The sequence below is a fragment of the Phoca vitulina genome, unplaced genomic scaffold, assembly GCF_004348235.1.
Source record: "Phoca vitulina isolate PV1807 unplaced genomic scaffold, GSC_HSeal_1.0 scaffold68, whole genome shotgun sequence".
In the NCBI taxonomy this organism is placed as follows: domain Eukaryota; kingdom Metazoa; phylum Chordata; class Mammalia; order Carnivora; family Phocidae; genus Phoca; species Phoca vitulina.
The window spans coordinates 4620339-4636371 of NW_022589771.1; the positions used below are offsets into that span (position 1 = coordinate 4620339).

A 16033-nucleotide genomic window follows, 5' to 3' on the forward strand; every position below is an offset into this window, starting at 1 on the left:
GCATGGGCGCGCAGGCCCCGGCGCTGCTGCTGCCGCTGCTGGCCCAGTGGCTCCTGCGCGCAGCCCCGGCGCCGGCCCCCGCACCCCTCACGCTGCCCCTCCGCGTGGCCGCGCCCACCCCCGGGCCCGGGACCCCCGCCGCGCCCCGCGCCGCGCCCCACGCGGACGGCCTGGCGCTCGCCCTGGAGCCCGCCGGCGGCGCCGCCGCCAACTTCTTGGCCATGGTGGACAACCTGCAGGGCGACTCTGGCCGTGGCTACTACCTGGAGATGCTGATCGGAACCCCCCCGCAGAAGGTAGGTTGGCGCTTGCTCGCTCGCTCGCCCGGGGGACCCGCTCCTCGCCACCCCTGCGCTCCCCCAGGCTGCAGCCGCAGGTTTTCCGGGGTTCTGGGGGGGCGCCCGGCGGTGCTGGCGCGCGGTTTAGCGTCGCCCCCAACCACACGCCGGCAGAGCGGAGTGGGGGCCCGCCGAGGGGCACCGCGGGGCCGGGAGCGGGGCGCGCGCCCTGGGGACGCGGAGCGCGGGCCGTCCTGTCCGGGGCGCAGCCGAGGGTGTGCGCGAGTGTTTAAGAACTTGTTAGTCCTCCCCTCGGAGCGGCCGGGCGGCGAGCGCCTCCAGCGGGCAGCCCTTCTGGCGAGCGGGGAGCCGGCACCGTGGGCCTTGGGCGCGATGCTGTGGCTACTGGGGGCTCACTTTGGGTGCCGGTTCTCCGCCCCCCACACACACACCCCATGCTGTCTCATTGCTACGGGGGCTGGTGGCCGGCTCCGGAGGCGCAGTGCCTGGAGAGGGATCTGTGCGCGAGCTCCGGCGAGCAGCCCTGCCCGCGGAGGCTCGCTGGCTGCGGGCGGAGGGGGCCGCGTGGCCGCCGTGCTGCTCTCCTCTCCCGGAGTTGGCTCGTCGGCTTCCTCCCGCCCGCCCAGCCTCCCTGCCTCTCTGCACGGAGCCAGCGTCTGCACACGTGTGTGTGGAATGTACTAAATGCAGTCCTGCTCCTGCGGAAAAATACGGGCTGAGCAAGCCTTCCGGGGCCCGGGTGGCTTCCCGATGACCAAATAAAAATAAACCCAAACAGCCTTCTTTTTATCTTAATCTGATTTTAATTTACTAGCACTTTCTGTTGCAAGAAACTAATGGCCCCCGGCTCAGTAATCTTAACAGAAACAGAATTCCTGGAGTTGATTTGGCCCCCCTCCTCTTTCCACGTTTACCTAATCTAAGTGTGATTATTTGAAGTCAGGTTTTTCTTATCAATTGAGTACAGTCCCAAGATACTTTGTTTTTATTTTTAACATTGTCATTTGAGTTTCAATTCAGCTATGATTCCCCCATAAATAGAACATACTCATGACTTTGGTGTAATTCTAATTAAATTATTCAAGACTTTCTTAAGAGGAAAGACGCGATGCTAATTCTTTTAAAAAAAGAAACTCTACTGAGTAACTTCTATACTTGCTTAATTAGTTTTAAAAAAAAACCTTCAGAAATGTGTTCTCAAAACTTTAACTCTGGTTGCCTTTCCTCTGAAGCCTTGTCTTTGGTGTTCCCGGCGGGGATGGTGGGCAGGGAGGGGGAGGGCGTCAGCTGAGGGAGCTTAACTTGACCACAGAGGTGTGGGTGCTGGTAAGAGCCACCACGTGAAGACACGCGCTCGTGGTGAGAATGAGAACTTTGTACTTTTTGCCTTCCCAAGATTTCGAAAGATTTTGCGGATGAACCTCTTTAGTGGCTCAAGGATGATCTTTGGGAACAGGAAATGACTCTCCCTTTGTAAAATATGTGCCTTGTGGGGAAGAGCTCTTGTTAATTTTTGAGTGGAAGGGAAGTCTTTGTACTAAAGTAAAGATTTGGGCAGTTTGGGTGCTGTGATGAAAGGGGTCCTTGATGTCTGTCTCCCTCCAGAGAAGACAGGAAGGGGAAAAGAAAGCCTCAAGAAAAACAGGGGGTGGGGGGGATAAGATTTCTCTTGGGTTCTCAAAAAAAAAAAGAACACAAACCTTTCATAAATAATAGCTTTTCTTTATTAATTAATCCAGTGACCTTTATTTTATTATTTTTTTAAGTAAGTTCTAGGCCCACCGTGGGCCTTGAACTCACCTCCCGGAGCTCCGAGAGTCACATGCTCTGCAGGTCGAGCCAGCCAGGCATCCCAGTGACCTTTACTTTAAAATGATGAAGTTTAATTAACAGGATCGTACTGAAGCCTAGTGCTTATATCTTTACCCTGGCCAAGGAAGTAGTTCATTCAAGGTTATTTCTCAGTTAAAGATGAGCATGTTTCCAGGGAAGGCTGTTTTTAACAATCCAGATTTAATTTTTACATTTGACGGGGAATGAAATATTCTGTTCCTCCTTCTTGGCCTGATTTAGTAATAAGCTGTTTTATAGCAAAATCCGTGTGTACGATCTTTCCAGAGGCCTACTGTAAACTGTTAGGTATTAGTGACAAGTGCATTGGGATTCATTTCTTCCCTGTCTCCTCCTGAAATGTCTCCGGCCACCAGCAGGTGTTTGCAGCAGGCCCTGGGGTGACTTCTGAACTTGGAGTGAGGTTTCCTGCTCTGTTAATGGCCAAGAGTTATGCATTTATTCTCTGCTGATTCTCCTAAGCCTAAAATAAAACTTGCTTAGGTGGAGAGAAAGATGAAATTGTAAGTTCAGGCATTAAATAACCAAGAATTTGTGGAGAAGTGATAGTCCCTGACTGTGTGGAGGGCTCCCCTCGTGGTAAGCACCCTGCTGCGTGCGTGCCCGTGTGTTCTCCTGGGGGGATCCTCGCAACCACCTCGCAGTTCTGATACCCATTTAGGGGATGGGAAAACAAGCTTGGAGAGGTTGAATGACTGGCCCAGACTGAACCAGACAAGAAAGAGGGAGAGCCAGCAATCCAACCCAGGTGGCTAGACTCCAGAAGCCAAGTTCTGAACCACTGGGCCCCTACCTACTGCTACCTTTCCTTACTGCTTCCTTTTCTTTTTCCCATTTTCCTTTTTTCTTTTTAAGATTTTATTTATTTATTTGACAGAGAGCACAAGCAGGGGGTGCGGCAGGGAGAGGGAGAAGCAGACTCCCCGCCAAGCAGGGAGCCTGATGCAGGGCTCGATCCCAGGACCCTGGGGATCGTGACCTGAGCGGAAGGCAGACACTCAACTGACTGAGCCACCCAGGCACCCCTAATCTTCCCTCTAAAAAAAAAAAAAAAATTGGCCTTTAACTACCCTCTCCAGCCAGAGGTCCCTGGACCTTAAAGCCCAAGGTGTTAGGGATTTAATGGGTGACCAAAAATGGACTCCAGCCCCTTGCTGTCCCTTCATCGTTTCCCTCCCTTCAGGGTGACCTACTGAATGGTTGGATCCAGGTATGCATGGGAGAGGGAGAGGTCATCCGGAACCAGAGCTGCACAGACCCCTGCTCTCCCATGGGAAAGCCCACTGTTGGACATGTGCTCGTTCCCTGAATGCTTTCATCAAGAGCCAGGGGTTCGTCGTTCTGCCTGCCACTGTTGAGGACATCACAGGCATGTGCCCCGAAGCCGGTGCGAGAGCAGGACCACGTTGGCATGGAGATGAGTGCCAGGTGTTTGATACCATCACGTGACTTCTTTCGAACAGTAGAGAACCAGCAGCCGCTTGAACCATGCAATTTGGTCTTATTAATAATAATAATGGTGTTCTAAAGTGATTATAATTATAGCAATTTCCATTATTTAAAAAAAAAGGCTTTCACCCTGACGTAGTAAATCCAACTGGAGATGCTAAGGGTCTGCTGCTCTGTACCTTGTAATGGCCTCAAAAAGCCCTTAGGGGTTTCTGATGAAAGATTTTCTGTCATCTCCGCTGATATGGATGAAACAGACAGCAACACGATTTTCATATTTAAACATTCGAACGTAAGGAGCTAAGAAATTATTTTGGGGACTCACATTTTAATCATGGCGCATTGGCTTACCACTTCTTAGTACACAATTGTTTGGAAGACTTTGGATTGAAGATATGTGCCAAGTATATGCAATTTAGGAGTTTGTCTTTTTTAGAATAAGCAATCCAGTGTCCCTAAATTACATGAGGCTCACTGCATGCGAGGCTGGAAAAAGGAAGGCGATGGGCACCGAGAATACATTTGATGGAACACAGTGAGATGGTAAATATTAAGGACAATGGGAAAGGAAGAGATTTCTGGGGTCTGAAGAACAGGAAAGGCAAAAGCGAGGTTCCTACCAGCTCCTGTGAGCGGCGGGTAGCAGCTCTGAGCTTTGGTGGAAGAATTCAAGATCCAGGTCCTCCTCCGGAAGGCAGAAAGGCTGGGCCGAGGCATCTGCTCAAAGCCCCTGAGGGACAGTCTGAGAAGTCGCTAACAACCATTAATATTACTAGCTAACCTTTACTTCAGGCTCACTGGATGGTGGGCACCATGCTAAGCATTTTGCTCAGATCGTCTCATTTACTCCTCCAAACGGCCCTGGGAAGGACGTAGAAGTTACTCGATTTAATGATCAGATGGCGAGAGCAAGGTGCGGAGAGGCCCAGTAATCTGTCCAAGGTCCCCCTGGTGAGTGGCAGAGCTGGGGTATCTGTCAGTGGGGTCTGCCCGGTTCCGTCCCGCAGTCTGAGCACTTTACTACTGCTCCCCTTGTGCACTTGGACTTTAAAAAAAAAAAAATACCCATTTTCATTCACCTGCGGAGGACTTGGGTGTGGCCAGAAGCATCTGGGATGCTGGTGGCATTACCCCAGTGATGGCGGCGGACAGGTGATCGGCCACGCTGTGCTGCCCTTCCCTTACGGGTTGGAGATCTTTGAGTTTCTAGGTTCTTGCAGCTGCTGTGACAGATCACCACAAACCAGCTGACTTAACAGAAATACACTCTCTCGCCGTTCTGGAGGTCGGTCATCCAGAGGAAGGTGTTGCCAGGGCCCTGTTCCCTCCCCCGCCTCTCCCAGCTTCTGGTGGCTGCCCGCAGGCCTCCCTGTTCCTTGGTTCTAGGCTGCATCTCTCCAATCTCTGTGTCTGTCTTCAAATGAAATTCTCCCCCCCCCCCCCCCCCGCCTTGTGTGCGTCTCTAGGTCCAAATTTGCTTCTTAGAATGACACCAGTCATTGGATTAAGGTTCACCCTGGTCCGTTCTGACCTCATCTTAGCTTCATTACAACTGTAAAGACAGGGTTTAGGATTTCAACATATCTTTTAAAAAAAAATGTATTTATTTTAGGGGCGCCAGGGTGGCTCAGTTGGTTAAGCATCTGACTCTTGGTTTCTGCTTAGGTCATGATCTCAGGGTCATGAGATCAAGCCCCGTGTGTCGGGCTTCGTGCTCAGCGGGAAGTCTGCTTGAGATTCCCTCTTCTTCTGCCCCATGACTAACAAATACTCATGCTGGGAACAATAAAGATATAGAAGGCTTGAAACCTTGCATTTCATGTTTTAAAGACTCTGTAATGCAGGGTGCCTGGGTGGCTCAGTCTGTTAAGCGTCTGCCTTCCGCTCAGGTCATGATCCCAGGGTCCTGGGATCAAGCCCCGCGTTGGGCTCCCTGCTCAACACGGAGCCTGCTTTTCCCTCTCCTTCTGCCCCTCCTCCCTGCTTGTGCTCTCTCTCTCTCAAATAATTAATAAAATCTTAGGAAAAAAAAGACTGTAAGGCATCCATCAATCCTCTTTACTGAGTATGTTTGATAGAAAATACACACCTTTCTCCTCCAGTACTTCTTCCTGTCCCATCCAGTGCTTTCTTGACTTCTGATTTCCTCTGTTAAAGACAGGTGGGCATAACCTCTGGGCTGTTTCCTCCTAGAACATTGCTGGCCCCTCCTAACTAAAAACCCAAAGGGGGAGGTTAAGGTTGGCTCTTGTGAGGAGTGATTTCTGCACACGGTAGTACGTGCCGTGTTGGACCCGAGGACAGACATTTCAAGGCAACGTTCCCTTCCTGCTGGTGCCTGGCAGCATGCTTGGGTTTTATTTTATAGCTCAGACCCAGAATGGAGCAGGTCAAGCCTTTGGCCCCTGGATTCAGGGTCCACCTAGGCTGAAGGTCGGGGTTGGTGGCTGCTGACTTTTGCCCCGGGCAGGGTGCAGCGGAAGTAGGTGGTGGGTCCAGGGTGTTGATGGGCACTTCTGTCTCCAACCTACGGACCTCCCCTACGACCAGCAGTGGGGCTTCTGCTCACGCTTGGCTCCATTGCCCTATGTCCTGGACTCCTCCACTCACTCTGTTCTTTTTGTCCAGCCTGGGCTTGATGTTGACACTGGGGCTTATTGTACATTAGTGACAACCGATTCTATCTGCAAAACAATGCAACCGTGAGGCAGGTGGACGGCCCCGCTCACCTTCTGTGACTTCGTATATATGTATTTATGGGTGAAATGTGAGTAAGGGTGTGTACCCCATATTCTGGGCTAGTTTCCCGAGCCTTGGAGAATGTGTGTGTGATGCACAGTTAGATTGACTGTCACTTGGCGCCCCTTTGTCCCCTTCTGGTCCAGATGGACTATTTGATTTTTTGCCTGTTGGTACTCAAGTTGCTTTTTTTGCTCTTGGAATTCTCAAAGAGGAAACAAAAATACTCTTGGGTGTAACCACGTTAAAGAAACAGAACTGGTGTAACCGCATTAAGGAAACAACTAGGAGGTTTGTTTATGAGTTGACGCGTGCTAGCCAACACAGGTCTCAGGTTGGACGTTTTTGGATTTTTACTATATGGCACGTCATATACCTGTACCTGAAATACACAGTCTCAGCATTGCCATTTTAGGAAGATAGAAAGGACTGTCTGAGGAGTAAGGCGTGCTGCCCTGGGCCAGCTTCATCATTCCGGGGAGCCGTAAAGGGCAGTGGGAAACTTCTCTCCTTCCGTTTCGCACTAGACCGAGAATGGCCCAGCGGGAGGATTTATACCTGGCCTCCCTAAGGCCAGGCTCGTGCTCCTACCGTGGAGCCCCTCCAAAGCCCGCACTGGATAAATGGCCCTATTTGCGGTAGGCAGGGGGACTACTTCAGCTTGCCAGCCATGCAAACCCCCTGCCTGAAACAAAACAAAAACAAAACAAAGCCCCACAAACCCCCCAAAAGCCCCGCCCACAAGCCAGCCCCTCAGAAAGTGGTGCCGAGGGGGAAGAAAGGTGGAGAGTATTGAATCAAAAAGTTTTCCAGGTAGCAGAGAGGTCAGGACAATCAGGATGCTTGCGGGAAGGGAAGCTTGCTGCTTGGGGAAAGTGGGTGGGATTCCAGAAGTCTCAGTGGGCATCCAGAGCCGTTTCCACGACATCAGGCTGCCCCCTGGAAACCATAAGCTTCTTGCAGTCGGACAAGTTGCCGGGAAGCCGGCAGAACTGCAGTCGTTTGGGAATTGGGTGTTGGGGTGCTGATCCCAGAGGTACTGCTGGCCGAATGTTTGGTGTGGGAGAACCTCTTGGCTCCTCGGTTCCTCTGCTGTAAATTAGGAGATTTGACCAGGTGACCTGAGATCCCTTTGAGGACTCTCTCACCGGTTATCATCTGTTCTAGTTCTGAGTGCTTTCAAAAGCTCTAATTTTCAGCAGCTGTGTGCAGGTAAGACACCTGGGCATCTGTCAGAATCTGGCTCAGGGCCCTGGGGTTGGGGGAGGGGGCAGAGGAGGGTAAGTGCTGCGGGCTCACTGGCCGCAACTGCAGTCCTTGTCCCCAAACCCAGCCGGCCTGGGGGGGACTAAGAGCACCTGGTAGAACTGGTTAAAAATAGTTTCCCGGGATCCAGCCCAGATGTAGTGGGTGAGACAGTCTGCACCGGGCCTGAGCATCTGCATTTTACCATGTCCTCCTGGTCCCCCTCAAGCAGTCGCTCGGCCCCAGCCCATGGATGCGGTTTGGGAGCCACGAGAGAGGCCAGATTCTCCTCTGCTTCGTGGTTCCCTGCGTGGAATGGGTAGGTTCTTTTATCTTCCTAAATGTTGTTGTTTGGTTAGCGTTTTCCTCTGCCGGTTTAGCAAATCTCTACCTCAAGCAGATTGTGTTCCAAAAACTTCCTTGTGTTTGGCAGGTTGGAAACGTGGCTTTCGTTTTCTCCAGGGAAAGTGTTCTAAAGGCGTGTGTGCTGACGGTGTCCTTTTTAAATTTCCTTCTGTCACATAGCAATAATTTGTAAATCAATAAAAATGAATTAGTAGGAAAACGAAAGGAAAATAAATGTATAGATGCAAGTGCTACTTTTTCAGTTCCTGGGTTCCCTAGACAGCTGCTCAACATCCTGCAAGGCACAGGACAGCCCCCCCCCCCCCCCCCCCGACAGATAATTATCTGGTCTGAAATGTCAGCAGTACCAAGGTCGAGAAATCCTGGAAACAACATGTCGACTCAGCTGGCTTGGGAGCAGTGAGGGGAGGATGTCCGGGAGAAGTATCCGCCATACGCACGAGCAAGGAGGGACTCCGTGACACCTGCGGATCGCCCCTGATCTTCACAGCCCTGTCTCGTTCCAGCATGGTGGTTCTTCTCATTCGGCATCTTTATTGAGCACCTACCATGTGCAGGCTCTGTTCTAAGCCCCGGGGTGCACCAGTCAACAAGGACTTGTATCTCAAAACTCAACAAAGCAAAGCAAACAACCCAATCAACTCAATTTTCCAAAACAAGTAAAAGATCTGGACACTTTGCTAGAACCTGTGTGCTTGTTGGCAAGACCGATTGTAAGACAGTAAACAGAATTTCCGCTGATTGCTGAGACAGTCCAACCTGGTCATGGGCACGGGTCAGGACAGACTGCTCCAGCCTGGCGGTTGGAGGAAAGCTCTCCGGGGAGGTGCAGTTTGGCTGTGACCAGCAGCGTGGGAAGACCCAGCCTTGAGAGGTTGGGGAGAACCAGGTTCCAGGGTGAAGCCAGGCAGGTGAAGTCTACCCCTGTACCCCTGCGGGGGCGGGGGGCACATGCCGTGAGTGCACATGGGCCGTGGGCCCCTCCGATGTGCCGGCTTTGGGAGCATTTGGGAGCAGCTCCTCTTTCCTCTAGTTTAAAATTGTGCTTTGGGGTTAGATTTTATTAGAACAAGGTCCTTACAGAGAGAGAGAGAGAGTTGTCAAGAGTTGGGGGAAGGGACCTGAATATGGTTAGCCAGGAGTTTCTGAATTAGAAAGGAAAATTAAGCTCAGCATGCCCAGGGGAGGCGGGGCACCAGGAGACCATTGCCTGTTTTCTAACAGTGTCTTCGGTCAGGGTCCCCAGAAACAGACTGAGACAAGCGTGAGAGTGGGCAGTTTATTTGGGAGGCGATCTCAGGAATCATGTGTAGGGGGTGGAGAAGTGAGAAGGTGTGGGCAGCGGGGCGCGAGCCCCCTGAGGATCCCCGAGAGAGGATGCCAGACTCAGCGGTCCCAACTGAAGGGCAAGGGCACCGGGCACTCCCCCCTCCCCCCGCCCCGGCTCCTGCCAGGTGTGGGCTGAGGGCTGCTCACGAGTGGGCTAACCTTCAGTGATTGGGGTCCTCCAGCTGGTTGGAGAAAGCCTCCAGGCACAGTGGCAGGGCCGTGCATTTGGAGGCTCGGGGGTCAGATGCACAGAACTGTTGGCTCAGCACAGCCCTCCTGCTGGACCTTGTGGCTGGCACAGGTTAGGCTAATATTTGAGGAATGAAAGAAGGAATGCTCTCTGTCACTGACTGTATTTGAGAGCCTCATTTCGGCCTTTCACGAAACAGTTTTAAAGCTCTACTTTATTTATTTATTTTTAAAGCTCTATATACTTTAAAATCCTAACTCCCCAAAGTGATCTAGAATCTAACTCACAAAAGCCTCTGTGAGTCAGTCCAGAGTGTACTTCTCATTGATATATGTACTTTGAACTTTTTTCCAGAAGAGGAGGATGTGGGCACTGAGCAAGAGAAAATGATTGGGGGGCAAAGGGAGATGATGTTTGAGGTTAAAAACAACCACAAAACCTCCTTTTAAGATCGAGTGCTCTGAACCTAAGACTTTGAACATCTCTTGCGTGCCTGGCACCTTGGGATGCCTGAGAGCCGTGCAGCAAGGGGTGACAAGGGGTACAGGATGGGGCCAGGTCCCTGCCCCACCGACACTCACATGTAATCCACAAGCTTCCTGATGCCTAAGAATTTATCAGCATAAGTGGTGTGCTTATTCCTAAGTATACACTCATTTCAGAAATAGGTAAGATACTTTTTATCACCCTTTGGTCAGTACAAATATGGGCATTTTGGCTTTTTTTTTTTTAAAGATTTTATTTATTTATTTGACAGAGAGAGAGAGGGAACACAAGCAGGGGGAGTGGGACAGGGAGAAGCAGGCTTCCTGCTGAGCCGGGAGACCGATGCGGGGCTCGATCCCGGGACCCTGGGATCATGACCTGAGCCGAAGGCAAACACTTAAGGACTGAGCCACCAAGGTGCCCCTGCATTTTGGCTTCTTTTGTTTTTGTTTTTGTTTTTTTTTTTTTTTGGTTCCCAAGTTTTATTTAAGAACTCCTACAAAATATTCCAGATAAATGAGTTTTAATCCTCATCTTCCTCCTGTTCCTCGTCTTGGTTAATCTGGAAGTAACGTAACTCGTAACTCCCTTTGCTGTTAGCCACTTCGCGCAACCAGTCACGGAGGTTAGTCTTCTTCAAATATTTTTTGGTGAGCTATTTCAAATACCTTTTGGAAAAAGGCACCTCAGAATTTGCAGTAATCTTGATTTTGCTTCTTTCAATTGTTACAGCCCCTCCACCGAGATTCCCAGCTTTTCCATTCACTTTGATCCGTTCTTGAAGAAACTGCTCAAAATTGGCAGCATCCGTGATTCCGTCTTCTACAGGGTGGGTGCATTCCAGGGTAAACTTCAGAACTTGCTTCCCTTTTTTGCCCCCCTTCGCCACAAGCTTTTTCACGGGCACCATGGCAGCTGCGGAGGCAGAAAGGGCTGCACTTCGGCTTCTTAACCCTGTGGGACATGGTACTCTGTGGCAGCCCACCTCCTTGTTCGTTTCACCCAAATGGGAGAGACTGTGGGCTGGTCGGGTTGCAGGCCTCGTGCTGGGCTCTTGATAGAGGGTCCACCCCCGTGTGCCTGAGGACCATCCTCACCTGCCCCTCCACACCTGAGCTGGTGCCTCGCTTGGGGCTGCTCATCCCAGTGGCTGTGAACACACGCCTCGCTGTCCTGGGTTTATGAGCCATGAAACATCCTAGTGTTTGTGTTCAGGCCTCGGGAGAGAGGCAGGGGCCTGCCCAGCCTCAAAATCTTGGCCTCATGCCCCACCCCAGCTTCAGCAGAGCTGTGGGTGGGGCTCCTGGCCATGGCCAGTGAGCGGTAACATTTCCTGTGGCTCCTTGGGTCCGCATGACCTCCGATCCCCACCCCAGGGGTGCGTGCGGACCCCAGGGCCCAGCAGTCCTGGTTGCTCTGGCCAGACAGCATCCCCCTGTGTCCTGGGGAGTTAGCATTCTTTGACGCTCTTGATAAGCCCCATGCACTTGTGGTTTCCGATTCTTTGTATATGAAGCATATATAAGATAATGAGCTACAGGGGACACTGGATAGGCCGTATTCTTAGAGCTGGTGTTCTGAAATTTCTTTTTTTTTAAGATTTTATTTATTTATTTGAGACAGAGAGAATGAGAGAGAGAGAGCACATGAGAGGGGGGAGGGTCAGAGGGAGAAGCAGTCTCCCTGCCGAGCAGGGAGCCCAATGCGGGACTCGATCCAGGGACTCCAGGATCATGACCTGAGCCGAAGGCAGTTGCTTAACCACCTGAGCCACCCAGGCGCCCTAGTGTTCTGAAATTTCATGACAACGTGTCTTAATATGGCTTGTTTTGTTTTGTTTTGTTTGTTTGTTTTAATGTTCAGCACTTGGTCTTTTCAGTCTGGCTCAGGATGTTGAATTCTGAGAAACTTTCTAGTAAAATGTTTGATTTTTTTGGACCTCCTGTTATTCAGATGTTGGCCTCCTAGTTCAAGCTCCTACTATTTCCCATCGCTTGGTCTCTGGGTTCTACTCTGTATTCATATATGCCACTTTCTCTTTAATTTTCAAGAGCACTTTCTTTTTCCCTCTGAATGTTCCTTTTTATGGTTGTACTTTTTGCTCCTGTTTCCGAATTGCGTATCTGCTATTTCTCTGAGGAAATAACTTACAGTTTTTTTTTGAAGTTTTTCTTTTCGGCTTCCTGCCTTTTCTCTTTTGGCCCCGAGTCCTTCTCTTGGGGTCGTCGTCTGGTCTGTGTCTCGCGCCAGAGGCTTTCCACAAATGTCTGGTGATTATTAGCTGACTTCACATTTAAAAATGAAGTGTTAGGGACGCCTGGCTGGCTGAAGCGGCAGAGCATGTGACTCTTGATCTCCGAGTCATGAGTTCAAGCCCCACGTTGGCTGTGGAGTCTACTAAAAAAAATAAAAAAATAAAAATAAATAAAAAGGAAGCATTAGAAGGCCAAGTGGAGGGCTGTGCCTAGGCTGAGTATAGAGAGTATTTTTTAAAAAGATGTATTTGTTAGGGAGTGGGGGGAGGGGCAGAGGGAAAGAATCTGCAGCAGACTCCCCACTTAGCGCAGAGCCCGATGGGGGGCTCAGTCTCGCGACTCCGAGATGGGGACCTGAGCTGCCAGGAGTGGAACGCTAACCCAGTGAGCCACCCGGAGGCCCCTAGCGTACTTTTGTTATTTACGTGCATGCTTAGGTTTTGAAACATGGCCGTCTTGGTGACTCTGTCACCTGCCCCGTGGCAGATGCCTTCAGTTGGGTGGTTGAACCAAAACATCTTCTCAGCCCTCTCCTCTCTGGCCTGGAGCACAATTGTCCCTGCAGCTGCCGGCGTAACTAAGCCCTCGGCTGTGGACAGGGGACCTAAGGTGGGGTCTCCTGGAGGATTTCAGGGAAGCTTGTATCTCCGGATAAAAGTGGTGGGTGTGGCTGGGGTGGTCTTTCTGCTCTTCCTGCCTTTGATGCGGGTGAAGGTCGGCACAGGGAGCCAGCTTCTGACCTTGAGAGTCAGGTGGGGGGAGCAGCGGTGATTTGACGCTGATTTTCTTTGAGGGGCCGATCTGATACCAGCTGTCCCTAGACCCTTCTCGGTGTGGAGAAGAATCCCCGCTTGTTTGAGCTGCTCGAAACCTAGCTTTTACTCGTAGCTGAAAACATTCCAAATGATGTGGCATCATAACTTTTGGGGAAAAAAATAGCTTGATAATTTAAAAAAAAGTACTTTAAGGTAGTTTGTCATTCTTTTCTTCTCCTTCAAATCTCCCAGGAGGAGGAGGAGAAGTTGAGAAGTCTTTTCATTAGTGTCTTTGTTGCTGTTCTCGGCAAGACGCTTACGTCCAGTGAGCACCGTGTGGGACCCTGTTACAGGGATGTAGGCTTTGGCCATCACAGAGGGGGACCCCTCAGGAGACGAGCACTGGGAGGAGTTCGCATGGGGTAGATCAGGGCCAGCAAACTAAGGCCCATGAGCCGATCTGCCTGTTTCCATAAGGTTTTGTTGGGAATGCAGCCATCCGGGTTGGTGGTTTACCTGTTGTCTGTGTGTGCTTTCACACAGCAGTGGCAGAGTCGAGATAGATACCATATTGCCAGAGTCTAGGATATTCACTGCCCGGCTCTGTACAGAAAAAGTTGGCTGACCTCCGGGCTAGACTGTCAGGTTCTAGAGACCAAGGCGGGAGCATCCATGGCCAGCGGGCGGGCCGTGGTTTTGTCCACACTGGGAAGTACAGGTGGGGACTCTGTGTGGTGGGAATGGGGGAGGGGGAGACCAGGGCTCTGAGGAACCTACTAAATACCCCCCAGGAGGGTGAGTGTGTAGGCATCAGCCACTCCCAGAACGTACCAGTCATGACGTCAGATGAGCACGTTCTTCCCCAAACCTTCCTTCCCTCCTGTTTCAGGCATTGCTGTGAGCCAGGTGGGGAAAGAGACGTGAATCCCACCATGCCTCCTCTTCCCCACTGCAGATTTCTGAGCCTAAGGTGGGCCCATGGTGTTGGATGCCAGATAGGAGCTTTGACCTTAAGCTTTGTCTTTGGATTGGACTGGACTTCTAATGCCTAGAAATAAATGAATTACTACAAAGCTGTTGGAAAAAAACAGTCTTTGCCCAAGGTTCCATTCAGGGATGGGGAAGAACAATTAAGTGTGTTTGAAGGCAGTTGTAGAACAAGGGAAAGTTCTACTAAAATGTTCTCCTGTCATACAAAGGCTACGGAGGGGAGTTTGGAAATGTCTAGTAAAATCACATGTGCATGTATCCTTTGACCCACAAACCCACTTCTGGGCGTTTACACAAAGTTACATTGGGGAAAACTGTAAAAATTTGCATCCCCACGGCTATTTGTGATGTCACCTGCACCAGCAAACGGCTGGAGACAACCTGGATGTTCATGGGGAGGGGGCCGGGGGAGGGAAATGCCGCACACCGACACGTGGGGCACGATGCGTCCGTGAGCGAGCGAGGACCCTCTTTAAAGACTTCAAGTGAGGAAGGCCAGGTGGAGAAGAGAGGAGAGCATGCATCTGGCAAAGCGGGTAGGCACATGTAAGCGCCCCTCTCTCTCTCTCCTCTCTCGAGATCGTCCGGGACAGGGATCCCCAGAGCCAGGTGATGGTTAAGCTCAGTGAGCACCACCCCTGCTCCCACACCCGTTCCTCTGCTGTGACAGCCCGCCGAGCACTTTGCAGGCTCCAGCACATTATGGGTCTGCTCTGTCGAAAGTTCAAGACCTCTACAGATGAGTTACATGCTTTCACTTCCCAAAAAGCCACCGGGCCAGATTTGCTGGCTTTTACTGTGATTACAAGTGGCTGGCAGGGGTATGCTGCTTAGTAGATACTGAAAAAAATAAACAGTTCAGGCAGGTCCCTTTCAGGTGATACTTTCACACGGACTTAGAAACTGCCTTTTCGTAAGAAACTCCTGCTACGGAGAGAGGTCTTTTCAGGGAGATATCTTTACATGTTTCCATCCTTACTTGATTTCTGCCACCAGAAATGGTATGTTTGCTACATACATAAATACTTTTGAACTCTAAGATTAGAAACAGAATTTACTGCCTGTGTAAAAATCTTCCAAAGAATCTTAGATCTTTTTTTTTTTTTTTTTTTTAAGATTTATTGTTTATTTGAGAGGGGGAGAGGGAGGAGCAGAGGGAGAGAATCTCCAGACTCCCCACTGGGAGCAGAGCCTGCCATGGGCTCAATCTCACGACCCTGAGATCGTGACCTGAGCCAAAACCAAGAGTTGGATGCCCAGCTGACTGAGCCACCCAGGCGCCCCAAGGAATTTTAGTTCTTTTTTTTTTTTTTTTATTTGACAGACAGTGAGAGAGGGAACACAAGCAGGGGGAGTGGGAGAGGGAGAAGCAGGTTTCCCACCGAGCAGGGAGCCTGATGCGGGGCTCGATCCCAGGATCCTGGGATCATGACCTGAGCCGAAGGCAGACGCTTAACTGACTGAGCCAGCCAGGTGCCCCCAAAATATTCTCCTTGTTACAGTAGTTTATCCAAAAAATTTCAGTCACTAGTCCATGAGAATTCGGGAGCCCTGTATGGAGTCGGGGGCTGGTTTGATTTAAGAGAAACTGCCTGTCAGTGAGCTGAGTTCGTGTGTGTCTTGGAATAGCACAGATGCCCAGTGAACAGTCATCCACTGGTTTATTTGCTGGACTGTTCTGGACACTCGGCCTTCTGGATGATGTACCGGCTGCCTTCTCCAATAAGCTTCTCTCCCAGAGCAGCCCCAGAATGGCACTGGACAATCGAAAGCTTGATCTAAACCGTAAATATCAACTCCTAGCAGTGATCTGCCACGCAGAGCCTGTGTGTGGCGCGTCTCTCCCCTCTGTCCAGCCAGCGGACGGGAGTGACCCCCGCTTTGTTTCTGTGCTGTCCACTTGTTTATGGGCAATCTCAGAAGGCAGGGTCCAGCTTGGCTCCGCTCTCCTCTTTTCCCAGCTGTGCGTGTGGGGTGGCGGGTCGGCCGCCCCCACCTTCTAACTCCTGTCCATCCTCCCTCGATTCCCATTCCTGCCCTCCTCCCCACCTTCTTCTGGGGGATGCTGCTGGAAGGGAG

General features: G+C 51.0%; 1 protein-coding gene and 1 pseudogene across 2 annotated transcripts in view; one reads left to right on the forward strand and one right to left on the reverse strand.

Moving 5' to 3' along the window:
• Nucleotides 1-2: 2 nt before the first annotated feature.
• BACE2 (beta-secretase 2) overlaps nt 3-16033 on the forward strand; it is a 91795-nt gene continuing 75764 nt past the window's right edge. For both annotated transcript variants that reach the window (XM_032392518.1, XM_032392519.1), the window contains exon 1: nt 3-296. In XM_032392518.1, the coding sequence (XP_032248409.1) occupies nt 3-296 (294 nt within the window). The remainder of the gene's footprint in view (nt 297-16033) is intronic.
• On the reverse strand, nt 10424-11520 carry LOC116624523 (annotated as a pseudogene).